This window comes from Polyodon spathula, chromosome 8, assembly GCF_017654505.1.
Source record: "Polyodon spathula isolate WHYD16114869_AA chromosome 8, ASM1765450v1, whole genome shotgun sequence".
Taxonomy (NCBI): Eukaryota; Metazoa; Chordata; class Actinopteri; order Acipenseriformes; family Polyodontidae; genus Polyodon; species Polyodon spathula.
The window spans coordinates 2834681-2862660 of NC_054541.1; the positions used below are offsets into that span (position 1 = coordinate 2834681).

Below are 27980 nucleotides of genomic sequence, written 5' to 3' on the forward strand. Positions count from 1 at the left end.
TAAGGGGGGAGGTGGCCATTAATGGCCAAATGTGCATTGCACAAGGGAGGGGATCAGAACAGAGCGAGGAGCCCTGTACATGATTATTAATTTATTTTAGAACGGAGTACTCCTCTACCCCTGTGCAGTTTATTGTTTTGTGTTTTGTATTATGATTTATTTATTGTATTTATGCGATGGCGTAGCTGTGGGGTTTTTGTATTTCTGTTGCAGCGTGGATGGGAAGTCCCATCCACATTAACCCTTTGCAGTCTATTTATTCAGCGCCTGTCAGGCACGTCAGGTCCAATTTATTTTCACACACGCTGTTTATTTTACACGCTCTGTTTAATTTTTTTTTTTTTTCCCCCCCCGAGTAAAACTGGTTTAAAGGGCATTGCAATGCTAAGCGACATCAGTACTGCATCTCCAGCCAAGCCCCACCCCGTGTTCGCTGTATTTTTCACATACCTCTTTATAGACGTGCATACTGACAAATCCTCTCCTGATCACTCAAACATCTCATAACATAACATCTCAAAAATCTCTGCAAATGTCAGTGATATTCTTTGAGTGCTGGATGCGGAAGCAGCTGCCTCCTTTGTTTATGTCTGCTTATCTCTGTATGGCGCAGTTGCTAGGACTATTGCTCGCACACCCCCCTTTTTCTTTTTTTTTTTCGGTTTCATATGGATCCTATTGGTCTCATTCGGCTGTTGAATGGTTTTCTCGGCTTAAACGACTAGAGACCTGTGCTTTACGTCTTTTCGATGATGTCGGACAGGGTCCGACATTGGCCCTCAAACAGTTAATAAACTTGTGCAATTTGTGTGTTTCCGGCTAACAATATATAAGCTTGCAGTTCTCCCTGTTTAGAGGTGGGTTGTTCAGAGGAGGAACGTGTGTGAGAGAGAGAGATGGGAGAAGGAAAGCAAAAACAAAACGAAACAGCTGCTATGAGTGCTGGAAGGTCCAGCACCATATTTGTTCAGTTAAGGTTATTTTGTGTTTGAGACTTTGTTTTGTTTATCTGTTTTATTTGCTCTGTGAGCAGTGCTTTCTGTTTTAAACCTTTTATTTTTGTGTTTAAATAAACATGGCACCGCCACGCCTTTGCCTCTCAGTACCTGCCTGCTTGTTTATGTTCCTGCTTCTGGCCTGAAGTCGCAGCTTGGCTACCCTGTCACAATCACACATATTTGTTACAGATAAAATGTCACAAATTAAAAACAAGTTATCGAAAATCGAGCGCTACTCATTATAAATCTGTTTGCCAAACATTTTGAAATTATTTTTAAATCGGAAAATAAAGGTGATACAGCATTTTTAAGCAGGCACCGGTCCCCGTTCTTGGGCAGCAATGTGATCACTGCCCTACGGCAGCGGAGGGTTCCTTGGGTGTGGAGCAAGTCTCTGTTACATTCCAGTTTTTTTTAAGAATTCAGCAGGCAGTCCCATCGATCCCTGGAGTCTTGCCACTGGAGAGCTGTGCGATAGCAACAGTCGTCTCCTTGTAGATCAGTGGCTCATCCAGGTGGTGCTGTTCCTCCTCGCTGAGGCTGGGCAGACCCTGGAGCAGTTGGTCAGTGTCCTGTTGGTCACACAGCTTGTTCTTATATAGCTGGCTGTAGAACTGCATGGCTTTCCTGTTCTTCTCCTCCCAGCTACCAGCTGTCTGCTGTCTACCGCACGGCGTCCGGACACAGCTGCTGTCTGTCTGCTCTCTACCGCACGGCGTCCGGACACAGCTGCTGTCTGTCTGCTCTCTACCGCACGGCATCCGGACACAGCTGCTGTCTGTCTGCTCTCTACCGCAGGGCATCTGCTCTCTACGCAGCTGTCTGCTATCCTCTTCTCCTGGCCGAAGATGGGACTGGTAGGGGTGCCATATCACTCAGCTCCTTGAAAATACAACCACTCCTGTCACCGTCTTCTCCAGGAGGCTTCCCAGCTTGTGCTTCTGCAGGATCTGCTCTCTGTGGTCAGTGTCCAGGCAGTTCTCAAGGTGGAGGATTTTTGTCTCCAGCTCTCTCACGGCTGCGTTCAGTGACCTAGTTGCATTAAGTGTGTATTACTGACAAAGTATTTTATATTTTTCTAATGCTTTTTCTTTTTTTTTTTTTTTAACAAATATCCCAGGTGATGTGTGGCTCTGAGGGAGCAGTGTTGTGACTATTAGGCAGTGATGGTGAGAGAGACTGTTAGGGTGATGCTGGCTTTAATTAATTCATTAATGTGAGTCAGTACATACAGCGAGAGTGAGACCAGATGTACTGGATTGTATGAGGGTGCAGACACCTCCAGATTCACTCTGAGTAAGAGTGAGACCAGGTGCACTCTCGTGTATGAGGGTGCAGATACCTCCAGATGGGAACCAGGTCACTGGACTTTAAAACTGCTGCCAGTTCTCTCATGGATTAGGGGTGGGGTTTCTCATTATTCCTATCAATGTTGAAATCAATTGTGCAATTAAACCCCTCCTCCTACCACCACCACCACATCATCATTATTAATATTAAAAAGAGCTTGCTTTATTTTATTACAAATAAAACATTTTATAAAAACATACACTGCTTAGCACACATGCCCCCACCAATCCGCTAGCCACTCCACATCAATCCCTCCATGACAGAAACACACCCCCTCCACTCCGCTAGCCACTCCACCTCAATCTCCCTGTCAGAAACAGGTCCCTCCACTCCACCTCAATCTCCCTGTCAGAAACACGCCCCTCCACTCCGCCTCAATCTCTCCCTGTCAGAAAAATGCCTCCACTCTGCCTCAATCTCTCCCTGTCAGAAACACGCCCCTCCACTCCTCCTCAATCTGCCTGTCAGAAACGCGCCCCTCCACTCTGCCTCAATCTCCTTGTCAGAATGATGCTTCAAAGCCCAACAAAAATTAACAAGTAAACACAAAATAAGAAAAGAAAATGTAGAGCAATATTCCGCTCCTACCACACACAGGGTGCAGCTCTACTGCCTCCCTGCGAGCTCCTCTCACTGATCCCCAATCCTCAGAGAGAGCGAGAGAACCTAAAGAGTGAAGGTCAAGGTGAGAGACACAAAGCAGAGGCAGATCCTGACCAAGTACAGACTCAGAGACCACAACCTGGTCATCGAAAGAGGACGACACAGACAGTTTTACACTTTGTTTTTGTGTATAAGTTTATTATTGTTTGAACAGTAATATTGTAATTACTGTTTTTTGTGGGAGTTCTTTCTCTGGTAGTTTTTCTGTTCTTTACAGGGACCATACCGGTATCATACCAATCTGGAGCAAGTCAACGCACATGTAGCGTAGTGAGGCTGAGAGTACAGTACTGACCCCGCACGTGTAGCATACCGAGGCGCTGAGCCATCCCTGGTCCAGTACCAGAGGACATGGCTCAGGTCTTGAGCCACCATGTTTTAGTTTTACTGTTTCAGTGTTACAGTACTATACACCGTTACATTACTGAACAGTGGCGCTGTTTAGAATTGCACTTGACGGCTTTGATACTCCCACCCATTCGGTAATGGTTACATTTCATACTTGATAGGGAACATTGGGTTATTATCACAACCTTGGTTCTCTGAAATAGAAATATAACTATTAACCTTCAAGGTTGCAGCATGCTTGAAGTTAAATTGAAGCTGGTATCTGTGTCTGCAGTCGTCTTATGCCTTCGGGGGCGTGCATGACTGCGTCACAGGTTGCTGTGCAGATTTGGCTCAGGCTCTGGGTTAGTGGGCTGCTCCTTCTCCCTGATCATCCCCAACCTCCTCCCCGCCAGGAGCTCTCCTGATCCTGCTCTGTTTCAGCCCTATCCTTCTTTGTTGGACAGTGTTTCCTTCGATGTCCCTGAGCTCCACAGTTAAAACCTCATTGTATCTGAAAAAGCAATGCAATTCATCCCATCAGCATTAATCAATCAATTAAATTTGGATCATTTTGTATAATAAACGCTTCTCTCTAAATGACAGTACATGTTTTACACTGGGGGTTTTATATCCTAGAGGGATTGTCTTAATGGGGTACATTCATTTTCCATATTGCGCTAATTCTCTTTCCAGTAACTCATTTTTTAAGACATTATACAGTGTTACTTTTGTTGCGGATGACACTTCAGTAAATAAGAAGTGTGTTTATAAAAGCTTAGTATTCTAAATATAATGAAGTTAATTCATAGCTAAACACCCATTCATTTTTCTGAGGTTTTCAATGAAGGTTTTTGTGTGTTTAAATTGTACGGTAGTAGCCATCTAGCAATGTCAATATTTGAAATATATTCAGCTGTTTGAATTGAAAGGAAAGTTGTTTGTAAAGCATGCAGTTTCAGATGGACAGATTTACCCATTATATATAAATACGATTTTAGTACGTTAATAAAGCAGTAGTTTTCAAAACTGTGTGTGCAAATAAGAGCCAGACGTTATCAGATACTTGATTTTGTTATTATTTTTATAAGAGGTGACAAGTCTGCAAATAAGTCATTGTTCACCTCCAGTACGTCCCCTTGTGACTTCTGTAGTGGAGGGGCTGGTCTCCTGATGCCCGGGCTGTGTTCTCCTCCATAGGTACTTGGAACAGCATGACACGGGTGGCGATCAAGACCCTGAAACCAGGCACCATGTCCCCCGAGGCCTTCCTGCAGGAGGCTCAGGTGATGAAGAAGCTGCGGCACGAGAAGCTGGTGCAGCTGTACGCCGTCGTCTCAGAGGAGCCCATCTACATCGTCACAGAGTACATGAGCCAAGGTCTGAGTAGCAAGCCAGCAAGGGCTCATGCAAGCTTCCACTTAGTTAGAACACTGTCTAACTGGTCTAATTGAGATTGAACCATTATATTAGTCTAAATGAAACCCTACTCCCACGAGAGGGAAGAGGGATCTACTGGTGAGGGCGGGGAAGGATAAGGAGCTCCCGGCTGACTCTCTCACTCTGTCCCTCCCTCTTTCACCCCTTCACAGGCAGCCTGCTTGATTTCCTGAAGGGGGACACGGGGAAGTTGTTGCGTCTCCCCCAGCTAGTGGACGTGGCCTCTCAGGTGAGTCCCAGGCTTCAATGTGGCAATCCGGGGCTATGTCAACATTTATTTTGTCTAATTCCCTTAATTGTGCTTAACTTGATTGTAGCAAACAAAATAATTAAATTAGTCTTACCTGCTGTGCATGCCCGTGTGTTCCCGGTCTCACAAATAATTCAATGAATCTTACCTGCTGTGTGCATCTGTGTGTTCCAGGTCTAACAAATAATTCAATAAATCTTACCTGCTGTGCACACCCTTGTGTTCCAGGTCTCCAGAGGTCTAGTGATCTAGTAAATGTATTTTTATTTTCAAACATAATATCTGGCACTACACTTGGTTTAAGACAACTCTGTTTGCAAGCCCTGCTTTGAGATAGTGTTGCACTTGCTTGGTCACCTGGAGGGTGAAAGTGTCCCCACCCTCAGAAGGCTTCTTTCATGTCATTAACCAATCAGCTGCTTCCTCTATTGACTGACATGCTTTCAGCCAATAACATGACCCACATCTCGGCAATGAAAACTGGGGGTGTCAGTCCAATAGAAATCGGAGCATGTCAGTTCAGTAGAAACTCAGAGTATTAAGTTTTTAAGTGTTCAGTATTAAACTTGTTTAAATGATTAAACTTGAACATATTGGGAATATTTGAAAGCCGTCATAAAAGCCTTAGTCATTCCATCAAATTTTATTACATGTATTTCTTTGTAACTGTTCAGTATTTCATTGTAAAAGACAGTGAAGAAAAATGTAATAGGAAATACAGTGCCTATAGAAAGTCTACACCACCTTGAACTTTTTTGAATTTCTTTTGTGTCAGTGCATCAAAGTTTCATGCATTTAAATTAGGATTTTATTCCACTTATCTACACCATACTCCACACTGTTAAGGGGATAAAAGTTTTTTATTGAGAAAAAAATTATATATTAAATACAAAACTGAAAGCTCATAATTGGATAAGTTTCCACCCCCCTGGAAGCACCTTTGGCAGCAATTACAACTGTGAGTCTGTTGGGATTGGTCTCTACCAACTTTGCACACCTAGATTTGGCAATATTTGACCATTCTTCTTTACAAAACTGTTCAAGCTCTGTCAGGTTCCTTGGGGAGTGTTGATGGACAGCAATCTTCAAGTCATGCCACAAATTTTCGGTTGGATTTAGGTCGGGGCTCTGACTGGGCCTCTCAAGGACATTTACCTTTTTGTTCCTTAGCCACTCCAGAGTAGCTTTGGCTGTGTGCTTTGAGTCATTGTCATGTTGAAAGGTGAACTTCTGTCCCAGTTTCAGCTTTCTTCCAGAGGGCAGCAGGTTTTCCTCAAGGACTTCTCTGTACTTTCCTCCATTCATTGTTCCTTCTATCCTCCTCCTCCTGACAAGTGCCCCAGTCCCTGCCGATGAGAAACATCCCCGTAACATGATGCTGCCACCACCGTGCTTCACAGTAGGGATGGTGGTCTTTGGGTGATGTGCTGTGTTAGGTTTGCACCAAACATAACGCTTTGCATTTAGACCAAAACATTCCATTTTAGTTTCATCAGACCACAAAACTTTTTGTCACATGGCTACTGAATCTCTTTTTTGCATACTTCAAACGGGATTCAGGGTGGGCTTTCTCAAGTAATGGTCTCCTTCTTGCCACCCTATCATACAGGCCAGATTTGTGGAGTGCTTGGGATACTGTTGTCACATGCACACTTTGCCATTGCAAAGTTGCCATTGGCTTCTTGGTAGCCTCTCTGATCAGTCTCCTTTCTCAGTTTTGAGAGACTGCCTGATCTAGGCAGGGTCTTGGTGGTGCCATACACCTTCCACTTAATAATCGTCTTGACCGTGCTCCAAGGGATATTCATAGCCTTTGATATTTTTTTATACCCATCCCCTGATCTGTGCCTTTCAACTTTGTTCCGGAGTTCTTTTGAAAGCACCTTGGTGCTCATGGTTGAGTCTTTGCTTTGAATTGCACTACCCAGCAGAGAGAACCTACAGGAACTGCTGAATTTATCCTGAAATCATGTGAATCACTACAATTTAACATAGGTGGAGGCCACTTGTGTGATTTTGAAGGCGATTGGTTAGACCTGAGCTAATTTAGGATTGCTATTACAGGGGGGTGGACATTTATCCAACCAAGCTATTTCAGTTTTGATTTTTAATTAATTTTCTACAAATTTCTAGAATAATTTTTTCACTTGGAAGCTGTTGGGTAGGATGTGTAGATAAATGAAAAAAAAATCTATTTTATTGGATTTTAATTCCAGACTATAAGGCAACAAAAGGTGAAAAATTTGAAAGGGGGTGTAGACTTTCTGTAGGCACTGTGATTTGGTCTACACTGTACACTTCCAGCTATGTAAACACTGAGGCTGACCCCTACACCTGTGTAAACACTGAGGCTGACCCCTACACCTATGTAAACACTGAGGCTGACCTAATAAAAAATATATGAACATAATTTTAGATGTTTTATTTAACATCATATAATCAAATAAACTACACAATGATATTGCAAGTCTACTGGAAGCTGTAATAGTCGTACACTATTGTTAGATTTCGAAATATCACAATTTTCACTTTGTCGTGTTTTTGTTAAGTAAAATGGAAAACTACAAAGCAGTATATAATTCAATATGTTAATGTAACATTTTTCAGCAGGTTAATAGACTAGTTACCACTTTAAATAATGAAACACTCTAATCATGCGTTTGCTCATGTGTAGGGCTCTGTTTGCAAAGGCCCTGCTTGTTCACTATATTTTAGAACTGCATCGGATCTTTTAATGATAAATTTAATGTTTGAAAGGTCATTTGTTAAACGCTTCTGTCTGTCTGAACCTACATGCTTTACAATGACTTTGTTTCAATTCAAACAGTTGAATACAATTCCAATATTGACGTTGCTAGCTCCCCAGTAGTAGATCCTGTAAACACACAGGAAGGTGATGCTGCTGTTCAGTGTTTTGTCTTGCTGGTAAGAAAAGGGTTTGCAAGTGCAGCGTGTGATTCGTCACCTCTCTTCTCCAGCCCACTGTGTGCTGCTGCCGCTTCTGTACTCTTCCCTCTGTGCCCTCAGATTGCAGCGGGCATGGCCTATGTAGAGAGGATGAACTACGTTCACCGAGACCTGCGGGCGGCTAACATCCTGGTCGGGGACAGTCTGGTGTGCAAGGTGGCTGACTTCGGACTGGCTCGACTCATAGAGGACAATGAATACACTGTCAATTACACTGCCAGACAGGATGAAACGTTAGCAGTGAATTTAATTTACAATCCATTGATCAGCGCTTCGACTAGACAAGACGAAATGTTGGCAGTGAATTTAATTTTTAGTATTTGTAAATGCGACTTTATCGAGTATAACACTAGTAAGAAATGGCTTGGTTGGAGAAAAGAACAGTTCATTTATTCTGATTTAATTATTCTATTTTTTATGCTGTTCAAAATTAAATTGTATTCAAAATAGAACTTTCACAAAAGCTGTGCACGTGTGTAGTCTGTTTAGACTGCATTAAAAACGAGGAGCCTTCTGTGAGGCGGACCAGCCTGAAATGCAGCAGGAGAAACTCGAGAATGTTTCCTACATATAGGACTTTCTCAGCCCCATTCTCCATGAGTACTGTGCTGTTCCAATGACTACCCTCCCTCCCTCTGCAGCAGGTTCAGTTAGGTCTGTGTGGAGAATGGGTAGTAAAGCACTGTGCTGTTCCACTGACTGCCCTCCCTCCATCTGTAGCAGGTTGAGTCAGGTCTGTGTGGAGTATGGGTAGTAAAGCACTGTGCTGTTCCAGGGACTGCCCTTCCGCACTCTAGAGCAGTTTCTGTCATATGTCAGTGTGGAGAGTGGGTAGTAAAGCTGGAAGGGGCAAGTGAGTCATAGCAAGGGTCCAGATCATAAGGTTCTTTTGAAAAACTGAGATATAAAAAAGTAACCTTGCAAAGAGATGAAAATGAGCACAGTTTTTTTTACAAAATCTAGAGAAGTTGTCATTTCTATATTTGATTTTGAAATGTTTATTATTAGTAAAAATATCAGGATCACGTATTACTTCCTTATCCTACGCACACATTTCTAATAAGTGAACCAGTTTGAGTCTTACTGAAAACCAGAGCATTCTCAACAAGAACACCCCTCAACCACTGAGATCCATTGGCCATTGGAAACAGAGCCTGAAGCTTCTCTCTGTCTCCTGATCAGGTGCCAAGTTCCCAATCAAGTGGACAGCCCCCGAGGCAGCTCTGTATGGCCGCTTCACCATCAAGTCAGACGTCTGGTCCTTTGGAGTCCTGCTGACTGAGCTTGCCACCAAGGGCCGGGTGCCCTACCCAGGTAGGAAGCTAACACAGCACTGAGGAATCAGGAGAGGGTTCTCTACCCAGGTAGGAGGCTACCACAGCACTGAGGAATCAGGAAAGGGTTCTCTACCCAGGTAGGAGGCTAACACAGCACTGAGGAATCAGGAAAGGGTTCTCTACCCAGGTAGGAGGCTAACACAGCACTGAGGAATCAGGAAAGGGTTCTCTACCCAGGTAGGAGGCTAACACAGCACTGAGGAATCGGAGAGGGTGCTCTACCAAGGTGGGAGGCTAACACAGTACTGAGGAATCAGGAGAAGGTTCTCTACCCAGGTAGGAAGATAACACAGCACTGAGGAATCAGGAGAGGGTTCTCTACCCAGGTAGGAGGCTAACAGACAGCAGCAGAGACGAGGAATCAATCAGTCCTTTGTTGGTTGCTATAGAGCTCCAGAGCTGCTCGCTACTTAATATAATAATCTTTATTTATAGAGCACCTTTTGTGCCGCAAGATTCAAGGCACGTCACAGAAGCTCTTCTACTTGCCTATTATTTTAACACAAAGATATATTTAGTTGAATTTGTGTCTACAGTTCACAGGCTATTGCACAAGCTTCCAGTGTTGTATAATTGATAATTACACATCTAGAGTTTGTTGAAACAAAAACTCTTTGATAATAATGAGGCTACCCCTCTGCAGTGGCTTGTTCTCTGCTAATATTGAAACATTGGAGCTTGTATTCTGTGGCTGATAGTGTCCTCCAAAGGATGATCAAAATACAATGATCAATTTACACTACATTAAAATAAACTGCCTCTTACATTTAGAGCTGCAGTATGAAAACGTTGTATTAATGTAGCTTTTATTAGGTACTGTAGTGTTATAATACAATCATAATAAAGTTAAAGAAGTGATGCTTCATTAACAGTGACGCTGTAACAAAGTTGACTAATAATAGCGGTCAATTGCCACAGTGAAAAAAATTATGAAAAGGGGGCCAAACAGAGGCTACCAAAAATACATTTATTGTATTACTGAAAAACTGGTGGTCAAGAAAATGCAGCCTGCTCTGTTAGGATAGTTGACCAGAGAAAAACAAAAACTATATTTTGCTAAATAAACCCCCAAAAAAAGTATAGTAATACAACAACAAAAAATCCCTAATAAACAAAGGTGAGCAACAACCACACCCTCAAAAACTTTCCTTCTTCTACAACCCCCTACCCCCCCCCCCCCCCCCCCCCCCCAAAAAAAAAACCCAAAAACAGGAACTCAAGGCCTTCCCCCCATCAGGTGACTAGTGGAGGGAAAGGAGGAGCAAGAACAATTCATTACCGTAAAACCCCCAGTAAAAGGGTAATGAAAAAAACACAGGAAAAACAAACCAATTGAATGGAAACATATAGATGCCCTGAGAAGCTCTAAAAATAAGAGACAGGAATAACTATATAAGACAAACAAAAATAAAGGAGCTAATAATAAAAAAAAGAAAAGACATTGCCTGGCCAGGCTCTGCTATTCAGAATTCTGAATAAGCAGGTGATTCATTTCCTGCAACACTGTGTGTGGCTCCTGCCACAACGCTAACAGCCTTAATACAAGATACACTCTAGCCCGTGTGTCTTTACCGAAGTTGTATTGCGTGTGTTTTAGCTGTGAGAATTCACCTGTGTACAGAGCTGCTTCTGTAACTGGTTAGATCAGCCGAGCTCTCTTAGAGCCAGAGCCGTGGCTGCTTTGGATCCAGATTCCTATTGTGGGCGATAAAAAGCCGGCGCTAATATGAAGACACTTTATTTGATCTGGTCTCCAGATGTCAATAGCAGGCAATTAGAAATGAAGAGTAGCTCCTGGTCTTGGGTAAATTCCTCTGAGAATACTGGGATTGCAATAAGAGCCAGTCTGAATGACGGCACCATCCTGAAAGGTAAGAGAACAGAACAATGAAAGATGTTTTACACCTTACTATTACTCATTTTACTCTTCAATCTTATCCAAGCATTCATTATCATACGGTCCTGGTTTGGGGTACAGATTGTATTAAACACATGTTTACAAGTGCATGTTCCACTGCACTATAAGGTAAGGTAATACAGAAAGATACATCCAGATACAGGAATCTGATACTCACAGTAACCTCTGATCAATATTAATACCACTTTTCATGACAACTGGATCAATGGTTCTTCAACTATATGGAAAAATTAAGTGTAACATACAGTACATATGTATGACCGTGTGTCTTTGTGCGCCTCCCCTCCTCTCTTACAGGGATGAGAACATTAATATTAATAGTGTGTCTTTGTGCGTCTCCCCTCCTGTCCTGCAGGGATGGTGAATCGGGAGGTGCTGGACCAGGTGGAACGTGGCTACAGGATGCCCTGTCCAGCCGAATGCCCCGAATCGCTCCACGACTTGATGCTGACCTGCTGGAGGAAGGAGTCTGAAGAGCGGCCCACCTTTGAATACCTGCAGAACTTCCTGGAGGACTACTTCACTTCCACAGAGCCGCAGTACCAGCCTGGAGAGAACCTCTAGAACTGAAACCACTGCCAGAGGTTTACCACTAGAGCGCGCTATTCAAACACTGACCCTACCCTGCCAGGGGTCTGCCACTAGAGCGCACTATTCAAACACTGACCCTACCCTGCCAGGGGTCTGCCACTAGAGCGCACTATTCAAACACTGACCCTACCCTGCCAGGGGTCTACCACTAGAGCACACTATTCAAACACTGACACCTACCTTGCCAGGGGTCTACCACTAGAGTGTGCTATTCAAACACTGACCCTACCCTGCCAGGGGTCTGCCACTAGAGTGCGCTATTCAAACACTGACCCTACCCTGCCAGGGGTCTACCACTAGAGTGCACTATTCAAATACTGGCACCTACCTTACCAGGGGTCTACCACTAGAGTGCACTATTCAAACACTGACATCTACCTTGCCAGGGGTCTACCACTAGAGCGCACTATTCAAACACTGACCCTACCTTGTCAGGGGTCAACCACTAGAGCGTGCTATTCAAACACTGGCCTCCTACCTTGCCAGGCGTCTACCACTAGAGTGCGCTGTCCAGCTGTTCCCAGGTTTATTTATAATTAATTTTATTTTTGAATGCTTGTAAAAAGCTGGGATTCCTTGTATTTACTGGTCCCTTTTTGATAGGTGATGCTGGGGCTGGTATTTTCTCAACTGCTTAGAAGGCTGCTTTGCTGATCTTCACTGCCCTGTTATTTTTTATTCTGTTTTTTTTACTCAGTTATGCTGGTAGGTTTTGTTTATTGAATGTGCCATGTTCTCGAATTCCCTGAAGCCTGCAGACACTGGGAGTTGTATAAAAGAGCCCAGTCAGTCATTCCCAGGGCCTGTTGAAAACCAAGGGGTATGTTTTGAACTGTAGTTTTCCAAGCTTGTGGTCCTGTACTTCCACAGTCGATAGGGACACAGAGGTTGGAAAGCAGGCCAGCTACCCCATGCTGCCCTCAATACCTTGCCTGGGCGAACGGACAGACTGTCGCTTCATGTCTGGGTTCATGAACAATGATGGTCTTGGCACTGTGCTGACTCGACCTGGTTAAACTGGACTCTGGTGGTGTGTGTGTGTGTGTGTTGTGCAGGGATGTCACTGTGGTGACCCGACCTGGTTAAACTGGACTCTAGTGAGTGTGTTGTGCAGGGATGTCACTGTGCTGACCCGGCCTGGTTGAACTGGACTCTGGTGTGTGTGTGTGTGTGTGTTGTGCAGGGATGTCACTGTGCTGACCCGACCTGGTTAAACTGGACTCTGGTGTGTGTGTGTTGTGCAGGGATGTCACTGTGGTGACCCGACCTGGTTAAACTGGACTCTGTGTGTGTGTGTGTGTGTGTGGGATGTCACTGTGCTGACCCGACCTGGTTAAACTGGACTTTGGTGTGTGTGTGTGTGTGTGTGTGTGTGTGTGTGTGTTGTGCAGGGATGTCACTGTGCTGACCCGACCTGGTTAAACTGGACTTTGGTGTGTGTGTGTGTGTGTGTGTGTGTGTGTTGTGCAGGGATGTCACTGTGCTGACCCGACCTGGTTAAACTGGACTTGTGTGTGTGTGTGTGTGTGTGTGTGTGTGTGTGTGTGTGTGTGTGTGTGTTGTGCAGGGATGTCACTGTGCTGACCCGACCTGGTTAAACTGGACTTTGGTGTGTGTGTGTGTGTGTGTGTGTGTGTGTGTGTGTGTGTGTGTGTGTTGTGCAGGGATGTCACTGTGGTGACCCGACCTGGTTAAAAGACCACACCACACACCACCACAACACGTCCTGTACACTGACTGACTGGGCTGGTTAAATTTGACCTGTTGGTGTGTGTGTGTGTGTGTGTGTGTTGTGTGTGTGCAGGGATGTCACTGTGCTGTGTGTGTGTGTGTTGGTGTGTGTGTGTGTGTGTGTGTGTGTGTGTGTTGTGCAGGGATGTCACTGTGGTGACCCGACCTGGTTAAACTGGACTCTGGTGAGTGTGTTGTGCAGGGATGTTACTACAAGCTGATAGCAGGAGTGGGTATTTAGAGAGGTTTCCTATGTTACATGAGGCTTCCATAACTTTGAGTGGATAAGATATTTTTTTGTACAAAAGTAGCTTCAAATGTCATTGTAATGGCTGTATCCCATTCCCCTCTTCACTATTTGATGGGGTAATGACCATTCTGAGGCTTCAGTTGCTCCAGTACTGAGTTCTCATTTTTCTCTATTGTTTGGAGTTGCTTGTCTGGAGGATCCGAAGTGCCAGGACTGAACAGCCTTCCTCATTCTGTTCAAACCGCGTGACTTTTCAACTAGCCCCAGTATATCTATAGGGCTGGCAGAGCTGGAAATATTGTCACATGATTTGAAAGGAATGAGGAAGCTGTTCAATCCCAGCACATTGGATTATGCAGACAAGACCAAAGCAGTAATAGCAGCTTTAGAGAAAAATGAGAACGCAGCAATGGAGCTACAAAAAACTAAAACATAGTAAAGGATGCAAATAAAATGACATTTGAAGCAGTTTGTAATCCACACTCAGAATGAGGGTCTCTGTCCTGCTGCACTGTATATCAGTACTAGACCCCTGTCCCTGTCCGGCTGCACTGTATACCAATACTAGACCCCTATCTCTGTCCGGCTGCATTATATGTCAGTAGTAGACCCCTATCCCTGTCCAGCTGCACTCCCTATTATCTCATTAGCCAGACCATTTATTCAGAACTGATTTTAGTGCAACCTTCATTATTAACTACAAACCAGGAAACTACTGTCTGTGCATCCTAGACACAGAGTAGGTGTGGGGTAGAGTAGATTGGCTCCTCCATTGTGGCCAGTGTGACATGCTTTTAAAACCACAGTGCTTTCACTGTTAGCCATTTCGTGATTTTGGGATCCCTGCTGTAGTTTTGTTTGTTTTTTGGCAACTGGAGTGTTTAGTTTTTTTTTTTTTTTTTTTGGTATGTGTCTCCTGTTTGTACATAATACTGAGTTTATAGGAAATATGTTGCCCCCTCTAATGGCGACTGCCAGAATCTGTTTTCATCCACAAATTAATCTACAATCTACAAAGATCAAGGATTGACTGTGTGTCTTCTGTATTTTCCTTTTAGAAATTCTTTTACATTCCTCCAATATTTTCCCTAATTGAATACTGCTAACCCTTTATCCTGCCTGCATACGTTTTGTGCAATCTGTACCTTTATATTCATTTGACACTATTAGAGACCCACGTTGAACAGACTTTTCTGAATTGTAATCCTAACTGGCCTATTAGAGGCATGTTGAACAGACTCTACTTCTGTGAGCTGTAATGGAGTCTCAGTTCAGAGCGCTTTGAACTCGGTCTGATGGAAACAGACGGGACTGAGTTCAAACCGCGTTTTACCCCAGATGGAAACGGGGAATAAGATCAGGCCAAATCCTACATGGTTCTGCTGATTTTTCTGCTAAACGCTTCTCTTTGATATAACTGGCTAGTGGTATCATTTCTGCAGTCCAGGGTATGTCTGCCAAATTCAAGGCTGGCTGGTATATGTAAGGACTGATCTATACATGAACAAACCTACAGCTATGATAATGTATGATGAGCTGCATATGCATTAAGGTACTGCAATTTGATACAATAGCAAGGTAATTTTGAGATGCATACCTGTTAAAGTACTGTAATCTGATACACAGAATTGTGTCCCATGTTGTGCAGATTTCAGGACTGGGGGTGTCAAAAGGGGGTTCAGGGGTCCCAGTTAAAGCACCACTGCTGCACAGTCCTATGGGAGTGTGGTAGGTATCCTGGCCAGTACTTTACTGTACAATTGACAGAGCTGATTGCCTTGGTAAGAGCCGGGGGTTATAGACATCCTTATTGAAATATGCATTAGACTTCTCGTGCATCATTCCAGGACATACTGTCTTTACCAGTTGATAGGAATACCCACAGTACAGAATGAGCTGGGTACAACAGAGACGGCGACTAGACTAGAAGCATATATTCACGTATGGAAATGTCCTCATCACATCTCTTCCTCCATGTGGAATAGAGAACTCTGCAATCATGTTCACTTTTAATACTGAAATGTTGGATCTTGGTGACTGAAATTATTCTTATTCTTCTGTGTGGCAGACCTGGTTGGCTTCCTTGTTTGTTTGTTTTCCCAAAAGGTTCTTCCAGGTTTTTCCTTTTTATTTGTTTTTTAAATGTTTATTATAAATTACTGCAACATCTAGGTCTGTATAATTCTGTATCTATGCAGAACTTAATGGTATATCGATAAGACTGTGAAGAAATAGATGATGAAATAACTTACTGCTATGTAAACAATAAGGCTAACACCAATATAGCCTGCGTGCATCTGAAAACAGTTCAACGTTTACAATCCCCTGAACATTTGAAGTAGCTGTCAAAATAGTTTCACAAAATAGTTCCGCTATGCCTGTCCACTCATAATAAAGCTCTCAAATGTGCAGCTTTGAAAGAAACACAAGTAATAACTAACACATTTTCATTTTAAAACACTAGGTTAAAGAAATCTCTGTTTACAAGTTTTGCTTTCAGACTGTCTTGTACTTCCTGGATCACCTGTAAAGAGAAATCATTCCCATCCCTTCCCTTCCCCGCCCTGCCCTGCCATGCTTCCAGCCAGGAACAAAATAGAACATACAGATAATACGAGAAGACAGACCAGCAACTGGGAGCGACCTTTAACCTACAGTAGTACCAGATAATCATGTTTGACGTTTAAAATCCATGTGCTGGAACAGCTTTTTTAAATGCATGTGCTGGAATTGCTTTCTTTACAATCTATGTACTGGAATAGCTTTCTTTATAATCCATATGCTGGAACAACTTTCTTAAATCCATATGCTGGAACTGCTTTCTTTAAATCCATGTGCTAGAACAGCTTTCTTTGCACGTTTGATACCTCCGTACAGTACCAGTCAAAAGTTTGAGTACACCTGCTTGAAACCAGGTTTTTCATGATTATCAATGCTTTTAACAGTATAAACTTGTCTATAAACAGTTAATATTTCATTATATGATACATGTACTTATATAAGCTGATGATCACAAGTGAATTGCATTCAGAAATGTTATTTTTAAATGAAAAGGTAAATCTTGTCAATTTCAATGAAATGGTCACCCAAAAAGCAAGGGGATTTCAGTCTAAAGCCCAAGTCAGTTAAAAGTCCGAAATGTGTATAACACGGTGTTAGAACACGGGCCTAAGTATAGAGGTGTCTTTGTTAGATGTTTTCTAACATGTTACCTAATTAACCTTTTGTCACCAATTATTGTTAACAGGTGAGCGTCCATGATTACTATACATGTAGGTAGCGTAGGCACAAGTTTGTCATTCCTTCATTCTTCAGCAAGATAATGACCTGAAACACCTCAAAGTTGTGCAAGAACTATCTGGCGAAGAAGGAAAGTGAAGGACAACTCAATCTAATGACATGGCCTGCCCAGTCTCCAGACCTCAATCCCATAGAACTTGTAAGGGACGAACTGGACAGAAGAGTCAAAACAAAGCTACCCACAAGTAGCAGAAGAACTGGGAAGACACATCGGGCGATTTCCTGTTGAAACTTGTTAACCGAATGCCTTGTGTTTGTGAGTCTGTTATTAAGGCAAAGGGTGGCTATTTTGAGGAATCCATGACAATTTTCTTGAACATTGCTTTGATACTCCTTATGTTTTGTTTTGTATATTGTAACATGTGTTTTCATTTTCAAGTTTTTACAGAAACGTATATGATGTAAAACATTGTCAATTATGAAAAAAACCTAGTTTCCAGCAAGTGTACTCAAACTTTTGAGTGGTACTGTAGCTACAGGAAGCGTACAGTGGGCAAGATGGATGCAATAATGTTGTTGGTATTACTGTAACAGTGAGCCTCTGCAATGTTGTATTCCAACGACCAGACCGATTGCAAAACCTAACGTGACATATTTAGCTGTTGTTTCAGAGCATCACCCGTATAGCGTCCTGAGGTACTGCCTCTGAGTTATTAAACTATTGGTGCCATATAGGACACTGCATACTCTCGAACATTTTAAGGTACAAGGGACATGTGTGTCCCACAAGTAACATCATGCTGACTTTCTTATGTGCAGTAAGGTGCACAAAACTGTTTAAAATGTACTGATAAGTTGGATCTAGTAATCCAAATTGTCTGTTTACTTCTCGTGATATTTGAGTCACTGTCAAATGTATTTAAGAATCTGCCATTTGAGCAGCTGCTCAGTTCCTTGTGTACCTTAAGGGGTTAAAAGATACAAATGCCACTTCAGTAATTTCTTGCCTCTCTATTTGCCAGAGCAATGTTCGTAGAGAGAGCCAGTGTTTATTTCACTTTGAATTGCTTTAACCTCTTAAACCCCTAGCCTCCCACAGGTGATTTCTGCCTGGAGGGCTATGGCCTTAAATAAATCACATTATCTTCCAAAGTATAGACAGCACAGGCATGGTTCAGGGCTTGAATTCAAGGTAACCCCCTGGCCATTAGTACTAAAACTTTGATTTGATATAAGTCTTACTCAGTACCACACTGGAAGGAGATATCCAGAAAGAAAAAAACAAGAAACGCTTTTCATTTGTTTATATTCGTTTTTTTCACCTTGTAGCATGTGAAACGAGCCAGATTTTTTCCTTCCCCAACATGTCTACTACACTGGATAAAAATTTGAAACTGATTGAATAAAGGGATCAAATTCTACACAAGTTTTTACAAAGCTAGGCCCAAGGGTCCCCAAACCTCTCCAAAAATTAATATTGTGTAAATCTTTATGGCCAGTCATACACTAGTTTCTTGAGCAAGATCTAAAATGGAGGTTACCTTCTGGCACCTCACATGCTATACACTGGCACATGAATTCGATTTTGTAATCCTCTTTTTTACTTATTTGTCCAATATTTCATTCAAAAGGTGGCCTTTTTGGAGAGCTTTGGGGTGCTTGTAATGTATCCATGATGAGTATGCATGACAAATACTCTCAGTTCATATGCCACAACTATCAGGCACATTGCTCTCACATAACTGTGTGTTTGTGCAGGAGAATGTTGCTACCGAGATTTTTTTGTAGCTCTGAATTTCCAGTACCTGACTGTATTTTTGTTACTTGCTTGAAGGTATGTAAATGTCAAGAAGCAAAATAATGAGTTTTTTTTTTTTTTCAAAATAAAGTGGTTATACTCATTCAAGCACTGCTGACACGTGAACATGTGTTGATTGTTGGATAAAGGCATCTGCTAAATGTCTACAATAATAATAATAATAATAATAATAATAATAATAATAATAATACTAATAATGAGATTGCATACACCTTTGCTGCTCTAAATCTGGCTGCCAGACTGAAAACACCTCAGTTCCTTTCATCTTTACTTTGATTGTCATGTGGCAAACAAAGGAACTGAGTGAGTCATTGTTGGAGCAGGCAGACAGCTTATCTTGAATGGCTAAGAAACCTACACTGTCTCTAGGTGAGTAACATCACTCCTTGTAATCATGGAAATATAAAAAAGTTTGCTAAACACTCCCATGCAATAATCTAAATCAATGAACATCAATGAGAAAATAATAAAGACAGCTGGGAAGCAACAATTACTTCTTGCAACTTGTATTGCATCGTAAAGATCAGGGACCCTATACAGCAGCACAGCACAGATGAGACATGGTGTTGCTCTTTACTATGCAATAAAAATTATTTTAAAAAATGTTATTTCTATGTGCCCCTTGAGAGTCAAATGGTTGCATTTTCTAATAACATTTACAATAAAAATGCATATTGAAAATTACGCATAATAATAATAATAATAATAATAGTGTGGATCCATTATACTTAATCCTGAAGAGGCTCCAATCCATCTTCAAATACGGCTTCACAGACGCTGAATCAGTGCTGTCCAACCCAGAAAGTTGATCATTTTTGCCGTCATTTTCACTATTATCCATCTCTTCCAAAACTTCAAAAAGACTGAATCAACTTCTTTTGGGATGCTTTGGAACACTGCTTGCCATTTCATTCAATTTTATAAATTTTACAAATTGAAAAAATGATCAGAAAATGGTAAGAAACCTTGATCCTAAATGTGTAATACTGCGCTCTCGCTTGCAAATATGTGTCTTGTTTACATCTCAGTGGTGAAATGGTGAATTCAAAAAATTCCTTTGCTGTTTGACGGTAGGAAAACAACGTTTCTGATATTGAGTCATTTTTTTTTTGCTGTTTTGCTTTTGTAATAATATTACAGATGATTTTTGAAATATAATGTGTAATTGCAGTACCATGTTCCGCCTGCGGAATAGGGGGGCGTAAGAGGTTAAACACAATTTATCTATGCAGTGCTGTGATGAAATTTCCTCTGCAGCAGGTATGTTAACCCCATCCGAGGACTTTAGGTGAAGTTCCTACTTCCTCCTGCATGCAGGAAGTAGCTTGATAGTAATATATTGAAGAAGAAAGTCATTGATATTAATCAAAACGATAAGAGACTTGTGAGAATGTTGCAATGGCACATCAGTGACTTTCCCTGCTGTGTGACTTCAAGCTGTAGAATGAAAGTATAGTGGCTGGACACAAAAATAGAAACCTGCCATAGCACTGTCAACAGGACATTCCTTCTAAAGTAGCTTCAGGTGACATTGGATTGTTTTTCATATTCCCGGTACTGTTTGATGGTGTTGCAGTCATTGAGTGGTTCTGTTCTTCCAATAGGGATTGTTTCTCTTAAACCCATCACCTGTCTTTGGTGCTGAACTGCATATCCTTCCTCATTCCATTCAAATCAGGTGACAATGTAACCTTCAGATCACCTGCTCTCTGTCCATTTCCATGCAGACTGGGTGGGGCCAGTCACATTGTCGCATGATTTGAGTGGAATGAGGCTTGCTGTTCAGTTCAAGCACTTAGTATTCTCAAGACAAGCTTAAAGCCAGGTAATGGCAGATAAAGAGAAAGATGAGAACACACCACAGGAGCAGCTGAACCTCTTATTGAGAACAACACAAGAGCAGCTGAACCTCTGAATGATAGAAAGCACAACACAGTAATAAGGGAAATATAAAACAGCAATTCAAGTGACATTTAAACTACTCTCTGTGGGTTACCTGCTTCAGTTAAGGAAATTTGGGGTAGAAATATGTTCTCCACAATTTGGCGTCTTGGATTAGCTCACGAACCTGCTGTGACTGAACCAGGGAGATGCATCTTTTATATATTACACAATACATGCCTTAGACATCACTCACAAGGTTGTGGACACAGTGATAGCAGATGGGAGGCAGTCTTCCCAGCGACAGCGAGTGGAAGCGACAGCGAGTGGGAGAAGTACAGCGTGGAAAAGTACAGAGCAGTTTCGAAGCAGAAAGGAGAAATTGCATCTTGAATTGCTTTAATCAGAAAACAGAGGACATTGGGGAAACACAGCAGCAGCCGCGTGTGTTTTTGTGATAACAAACAAGCTGAAACTCGGAGCAGCTGATTCAAATTCAGCGCCGTTTTGAGACACGGGCGAGGGGAGGAGCCGACAGCACAGCAGAACAACGCAGTTAAACGAGGCAGTCTTCCCAGCGACAGCGAGTGGAAGCGACAGCGAGTGGGAGAAGTACAGCGTGGAAAAGTACAGAGCAGTTTCGAAGCAGAAAGGAGAAATTGCATCTTGAATTGCTTTAATCAGAAAACAGAGGACATTGGGGAAACACAGCAGCAGCCGCGTGTGTTTTTGTGATAACAAACAAGCTGAAACTCGGAGCAGCTGATTCAAATTCAGCGCCGTTTTGAGACACGGGCGAGGGGAGGAGCCGACAGCACAGCAGAACAACGCAGTTAAACGAGGCAGTCTTCCCAGCGACAGCGAGTGGGAGAAGTACAGCGTGGAAAAGTACAGAGCAGTTTCGAAGCAGTTTGAAAGCAGGTTGACGGCTGCAGAAGAAACTAAACTTAAAAAAAAAAAAAAAAAAACCTCAACATGGTCTTCAAGCCAGTAATCTGTGACACCTGCTTGATGTGGGAAATCCGAGAAAACCCAGCAGAGCTAAACCAAGTGTGCGTAAAGTGCCGCGCGATCCAGGATTTGCATAAACTAGTAAGTATGCTAGAAATGGAGCTGGAAGAAGTGAGACAGCAACAGGATCTTGAGGAACTGGCACACCCACAATTCATGGAAGTCTGCATCACCCCTAACAGACTGAAAGCCACCAGGGAGATAGAAGGTCAGAACAGCTGGGTTCAGGTAGGCAGAAGCAGGGAAAAAAAGAAACTTCGTCAAACACCACCAGAAATCAAAACAACCAACAGATTTGAGTCACTTCAGAATTGTGATGAGCAGAACCAACAACAAGAGAATGAAAGGAACAACATCCAGGACCCTATTGACAGTGGTGACAAGACAGTAAAAAGAAGGGAGGTCATGATTGTTGGGGACTCCATATTGAGAAACACAGCAAGTTCAGTTCGCAGTTTGGACCCCCTTACTACAACAGTGTGCTGCCTTCCGGGAGCCTCGGTCAAGCACATCACTGAGAACGTGGACAGGCTCCTAGAACGAACAGGAGACGACCCGGTAGTAGTCGTCCACATCGGTACAAACAACATTGGAAGAGACAGACCAAAATCCCTGCAAAACAAATTCAGAGAGCTAGGAAGGAAATTAAAAGAGAAAACCAAAACTGTGGTATTTTCTGGTATACTACCCGCACCTTGCAAAGGACCATATGGACAGCTGGAAATAATAAATCAAAACCAATGGTTGAAGACGTGGTGCACACGGGAAGGCTTCACCTATCTTGATCATTGGACCACTTTCTACAACGAGGACTATCTGTATAGACGGGATGGACTGCATTTAAATAACAAGGGAACTAGTCTACTTGGAGAAAAGATCCTCGAGCAGGTTCAGAAGCATTTAAACTAGAAAGGAAGGGGGGAGAAATCAACAAAAAAACAGAAGGGAGACCGCATCAAAACAAGAACAACAACTCAGGTAAGACAACCATTAAATGTATTTATCTAAATGCTAGAAGTATCAGAAACAAAATTCTAGAACTTGAAGCTACTGCACTAACAGGTAACTATGATGTGATAGGTGTTACAGAAACGTGGTTATCTGAGAGTGATGGGGACGAATATAATATTTGTGGGTATACACTGTATAGGAAAGACAGGCAGGACAGAAGAGGAGGAGGGGTAGCGCTATACATAAGAAACAGTCTTGAAGCCCAGGTGTTAAACCTGGACAAAGAAAATAAAACCGAATCAATATGGGTCAGAATAACAGACAAAAATTCAAAAGCCATAATAATAGGAGCATGCTATAGACCGCCAGATTCAGACGGTGAGCACAATAATCTGTTATACAATGACATTAGAAATGTGTGTAGCAAAGGAGAAGCCATACTAATGGGGGATTTCAACTTCCCCCAAATAAAATGGGAAAACCCGGTGGGTAGCGCGAAGGATGAAATAGAAATGGTGGAAATGACAAATGACTGCTTCCTAACACAATTTGTGAAGGCACCCACTAGAGGGGAGGCATGCCTTGATTTAGTCTTTTCAAATAACGAAGATAGAATAACTAAAACAGAGGTCAGAGAACCACTGGCAAACTCAGACCACAACATGGTCTCATTTGAAGTGTTTTTTAAATCCTCAAAAGTAAAGACTAAAGCTAAGGTTTACAATTTTAGAAAAGCAAACTATGAAGGCATGAAACAGAGACTAACAGAAGTAGATTGGAGTAAAATAGAGAAAACACCCACAGAAGAAGGATGGTTGTTCTTCAAAAATGTAGTACTAGCGCAAAACAATTATATCCCTAAAGTAGACAAATCTAAATGTAAAACTAAATTGCCAAAATGGTTTAATAGATCAATTAAAAAAAAATATTCAGCGAAAAAAGGCACTTTACAGAGCATTAAAAAAGGACCAAAAAGAAAGTACACAGAAAGAGTACACAGAACTGCAAATGCAAGTCAAAAAGGAAGTTAGAAAGGCCAAGAGAGAAATAGAAATGAACATTGCTAAGGGAGCTAAAACCAATTCCAAAATGTTTTTCCAATATTACAACAGCAAGAGAACATTCAAAGAGGAGATTAAATGTTTAAGAGATACAAATGGCAAAATCGTAGAGGAAGAAAAAAAAATAGCAAATATGTTAAATGATTACTTTTCACAAGTTTTTACAAAGGAAGATACTGACAACATGCCCCACATGTCATCCAGTTCCTATCCAGTTTTAAATAACTTTAGCATAACTGAGGCAGAAGTGTTAAAGGGACTAGGAGCTCTTAAAATAAACAAATCCCCTGGGCCGGATGAGATCCTCCCAGTAGTACTCAAAGAAATGAAAGAAGTAATTTACAAACCGCTAACCAAGATCATGCAGCAGTCTCTTGACACAGGGGTGGTACCGACAGACTGGAAAATTGCAAACGTAATACCGATCCACAAAAAGGGAAACAAAACTGAACCAGGTAACTACAGACCAGTAAGCCTGACTTCTATTATATGCAAACTTATGGAAACTATAATAAGATCCAAAATGGAAAATTACCTATATGGTAACAGGGTACTGGGAGACAGTCAACATGGTTTTAGGAAAGGGAGATCGTGCCTAACTAACTTGCTTGATTTTTTTGAGGATGCAACATCGATAATGGATAATTGCAAAGCATATGACATGGTTTATTTAGATTTCCAGAAAGCTTTTGACAAAGTCCCGCACAAAAGATTAATTCTCAAACTGAACGCAGTTGGGATTCAAGGAAACATATGTACATGGATTAGGGAGTGGTTAACATGTAGAAAACAGAAAGTACTGATTAGAGGAAAAACCTCAGAATGGAGTGTGGTAACCAGCGGTGTACCACAGGGATCAGTATTAGGTCCTCTGCTATTCCTAATCTACATTAATGATTTAGATTCTGGTATAGTAAGCAAACTTGTTAAATTTGCAGACGACACAAAAGTAGGAGGAGTGGCAAACACTGTTGCAGCAGCAAAGGTCATTCAAAATGATCTAGACAAGATTCAGAACTGGGCAGACACATGGCAAATGACATTTAATAGAGAAAAGTGTAAGGTACTGCACGCAGGAAATAAAAATGTACATTATAAATATCATATGGGAGATATTGAAATTGGAGAAGGAATCTATGAAAAAGACCTAGGAGTTTTTGTTGACTCAGAAATGTCTTCATCTAGGCAATGTGGGGAAGCTATAAAAAAGGCTAACAAGATACTCGGATACATTGTGAAAAGTGTTGAATTTAAATCAAGGGAAGTAATGTTAAAACTGTACAATGCACTTGTAAGACCTCATCTTGAATATTGTGTGCAGTTCTGGTCACCTCGCTATAAAAAAGATATTGCTGCTCTAGAAAGAGTGCAAAGAAGAGCGACCAGAATTATTCCGGGCTTAAAAGGCATGTCATATGCAGACAGGCTAAAAGAATTGAATCTGTTCAGTCTTGAACAAAGAAGACTACGTGGCGACCTAATTCAAGCATTCAAAATTCTAAAAGGTATTGACAGTGTCGACGCAAGGGACTTTTTCAGCCTGAAAAAAGAAACAAGGACCAGGGGTCACAAATGGAGTTTAGAAAAAGGGGCATTCAGAACAGAAAATAGGAGACACTTTTTTACACAGAGAATTGTGAGGGTCTGGAATCAACTCCCCAGTAATGTTGTTGAAGCTGACACCCTGGGATCCTTCAAGAAGCTGCTTGATGAGATTTTGGGATCAATAAGCTACTAACAACCAAACGAGCAAGATGGGCCGAATGGCCTCCTCTCGTTTGTAAACTTTCTTATGTTCTTATGTTCTTATGTTCTTATGGACAGCATGTAGGGATGATCAGATTAATAGCATCTCTGTATGGCTCTGTTGAGGTTGATAAAGCTGCAGTATTGTTGAAATCTTCAGCTGGATCATAAGGGGGCTTGAGCACAGCTATTAGAGGCCCTGAAGAACTCCAAGCCATTTAGCCAGTACAGTCATGCCATTGCGTCCTGAGCCAGTGCAGCCATATTAGTGACTCCTTTAGCCAGTATCGCCAAGCCATTGACTCCCTTAGCCAGCGTGGCCATGTGTCACAAAGACGGCTGGAGTGGGTTTGGAGTTTGGTGGAGCTGAGCGAATGGTCTCACTCAGCATTTAATAAATAAACAGAACAGAAAATAAAAAGGTTGTAAACACACATGCCATTGACTTCCTTAGCAAGTGTGGTTGTGCAGGTGACTCCCTTAGCAGTGTAGTGTTTTCTTTGACTCCCTTAGGAGTGCAGTGTTGCCATTGACTCCCTTAGCCAGTGCGGTCATGCCATTGACTCCCTTAGCCAGTGCGGTCATGCCATTGACTCCTTTAGCCAGTGCGGTCATGCCATTGACTCCTTTAGCCAGTGCGGTCATGCCATTGACTCCTTAGCCAGTGCGGTCATGCCATTGACTCCTTAGCCAGTAGTTGCCCCAGAGACACTTCTGCGTGAGCATGTTACTGCCCTCTGCTAATGGTCCTGTGCTGCAGTGGAGTGTCTGCGGTCTTTATTTCACTGTATGCAGTACACATTTTTGTGAACCTCTGCAGATCTGAATATTTTCACCTGTGCCATTCCTTTGTAGCCATGCTTTTTTTAAAATATACATAATTCTGTTTTAAAGGAAGCTGATATTTAGTAAGGAGAACTCCTGTAAAGTTTATGATGTATTTCCTTCAGAATGAATGAATGAAATGAGATACTTTGTACCTTACGGCTGTGACATGCCTCTTCATGGTGTAATCTTATTTGTGCAATAAATATAATTCAAAAAGCTATTTTCCGAAGTAGTTTTACTGTATTCACTGGAACAGGCTAAGACCGCAGTCGCAAGCAATTATTACATTGCCATGCAGCAATTATTACATGATTATAATAATAATAATAATAATAATAATAATGCAAACAAAATTAAATATGTACAATAAATAAGTTAAATAACACACAAATGTGAAACAAATAAATAAAATGGACCAAACTCAGGTGACAAAAATAGTGACATGCGCCTCCTCACTTGATAAAAGGTAAAAGAAACCCGCCAGATCCCCAAATAACAAAGCTTTGTTGCAGCAGCACCTGCATGTTATTGCCTGCCCCACACGTTTAAATAGTGAGGCTAAACGCAGCTTGATTTTCAGACATGCTCCTAAAGCCTATTAAGTGTCAAGGTAGCAGGTATGCTTAGCTAGCTATGTACATTTTGTCCAAAAGACCATTTTCAGAAAAGTAAACGCAGATCAGTACGCGTTTTTCTTAAAACACATTTGCTACACAGCGTTGATTTTTTTTTCTTCTACACAGCTGAAGGGCTTTCCTTATTTATGTATGTATGTATGTATACAACAAAGTACAGCCTGTCACTTTTCACAGCTCCAAAACTCTTGTCAACAGTGAGGTATTTTGGTTTTCCTCAATCAACATTAAAGCTTTTTCATCTCCCTTTTAATTTCGTTCTGTTTGCTAGATCTATCAATTTCTTTCTTATTTCGGCTGCTGTGCTTTGCTCCTCCCCAACAGTGTTACTGCAGGAATGATCATTTGCAACTTTTTTTTGTCATTAAAACTTCCAGAAAACTCGCCAAATAGAACGGATTTGTGTTGACCAGCCCCATTTCAAAAATTGTTCTTAAAATAAATAAAATATACATTTATAAAAATGGCTTTCCTTTGCAACCCTTATATAGTGTGTTTACCTAATTGGTCACTGCGCCTTAAAATGGATGACGAGTTTGTGATTTCACTCATTGCAGATCGCAAGCGATGGCACTTGCGAAGTGCTTTACGAAACGCACGCAGTGCCGACCTCTGCGTCCTCGCAAACTCAACACAACCTCATCGTAATCGCAGACTTTATGAAACGGGACCCAGTTTTATTATCAGAGCTAATAAAGAGATACAAGGATTATATCAAGCTTTTTATAACGTGAATAAATAGGGTTTCTGATTTTTGGTTTTAACCAATACAAAAACCCATAAAACACCCTAGATATAAAAATAATAATGAAATCTGTGTATAGTCAACACACCGGGGAAAACACTGGACATGATGACTCAATTCACGTGACTTGACACCTTCCCAATGGGAAAAAAAAAGACCAGGACCCAACCAGAAACCGCAACCCACTTCAACACTGTCTTCTTACCTGCGACCAGACCCAATTCGTTTTAATAAGACCTGC

General features: G+C 41.9%; 2 protein-coding genes across 2 annotated transcripts in view; one reads left to right on the forward strand and one right to left on the reverse strand.

The window, feature by feature from the left end:
- Positions 1–13370, forward strand: part of LOC121319190 (proto-oncogene tyrosine-protein kinase Src-like) — an 81118-nt gene extending 67748 nt beyond the window's left edge. Inside the window, exons 9-13 of the mRNA XM_041256385.1 lie at positions 4539–4718; positions 4931–5007; positions 8056–8203; positions 9172–9309; positions 11606–13370. Of these exons, the coding sequence (XP_041112319.1) occupies positions 4539–4718; positions 4931–5007; positions 8056–8203; positions 9172–9309; positions 11606–11814 (752 nt within the window). The 3' untranslated portion in view covers positions 11815–13370. The remainder of the gene's footprint in view (positions 1–4538; positions 4719–4930; positions 5008–8055; positions 8204–9171; positions 9310–11605) is intronic.
- The window catches only part of LOC121319189 (tyrosine-protein phosphatase non-receptor type 1-like), a 109653-nt gene continuing 92254 nt past the window's right edge, over positions 10582–27980 (reverse strand). The window contains exon 8 of the mRNA XM_041256383.1: positions 10582–11196. Coding sequence (XP_041112317.1) covers positions 11107–11196 — 90 coding nt within the window. The 3' untranslated portion in view covers positions 10582–11106. The remainder of the gene's footprint in view (positions 11197–27980) is intronic.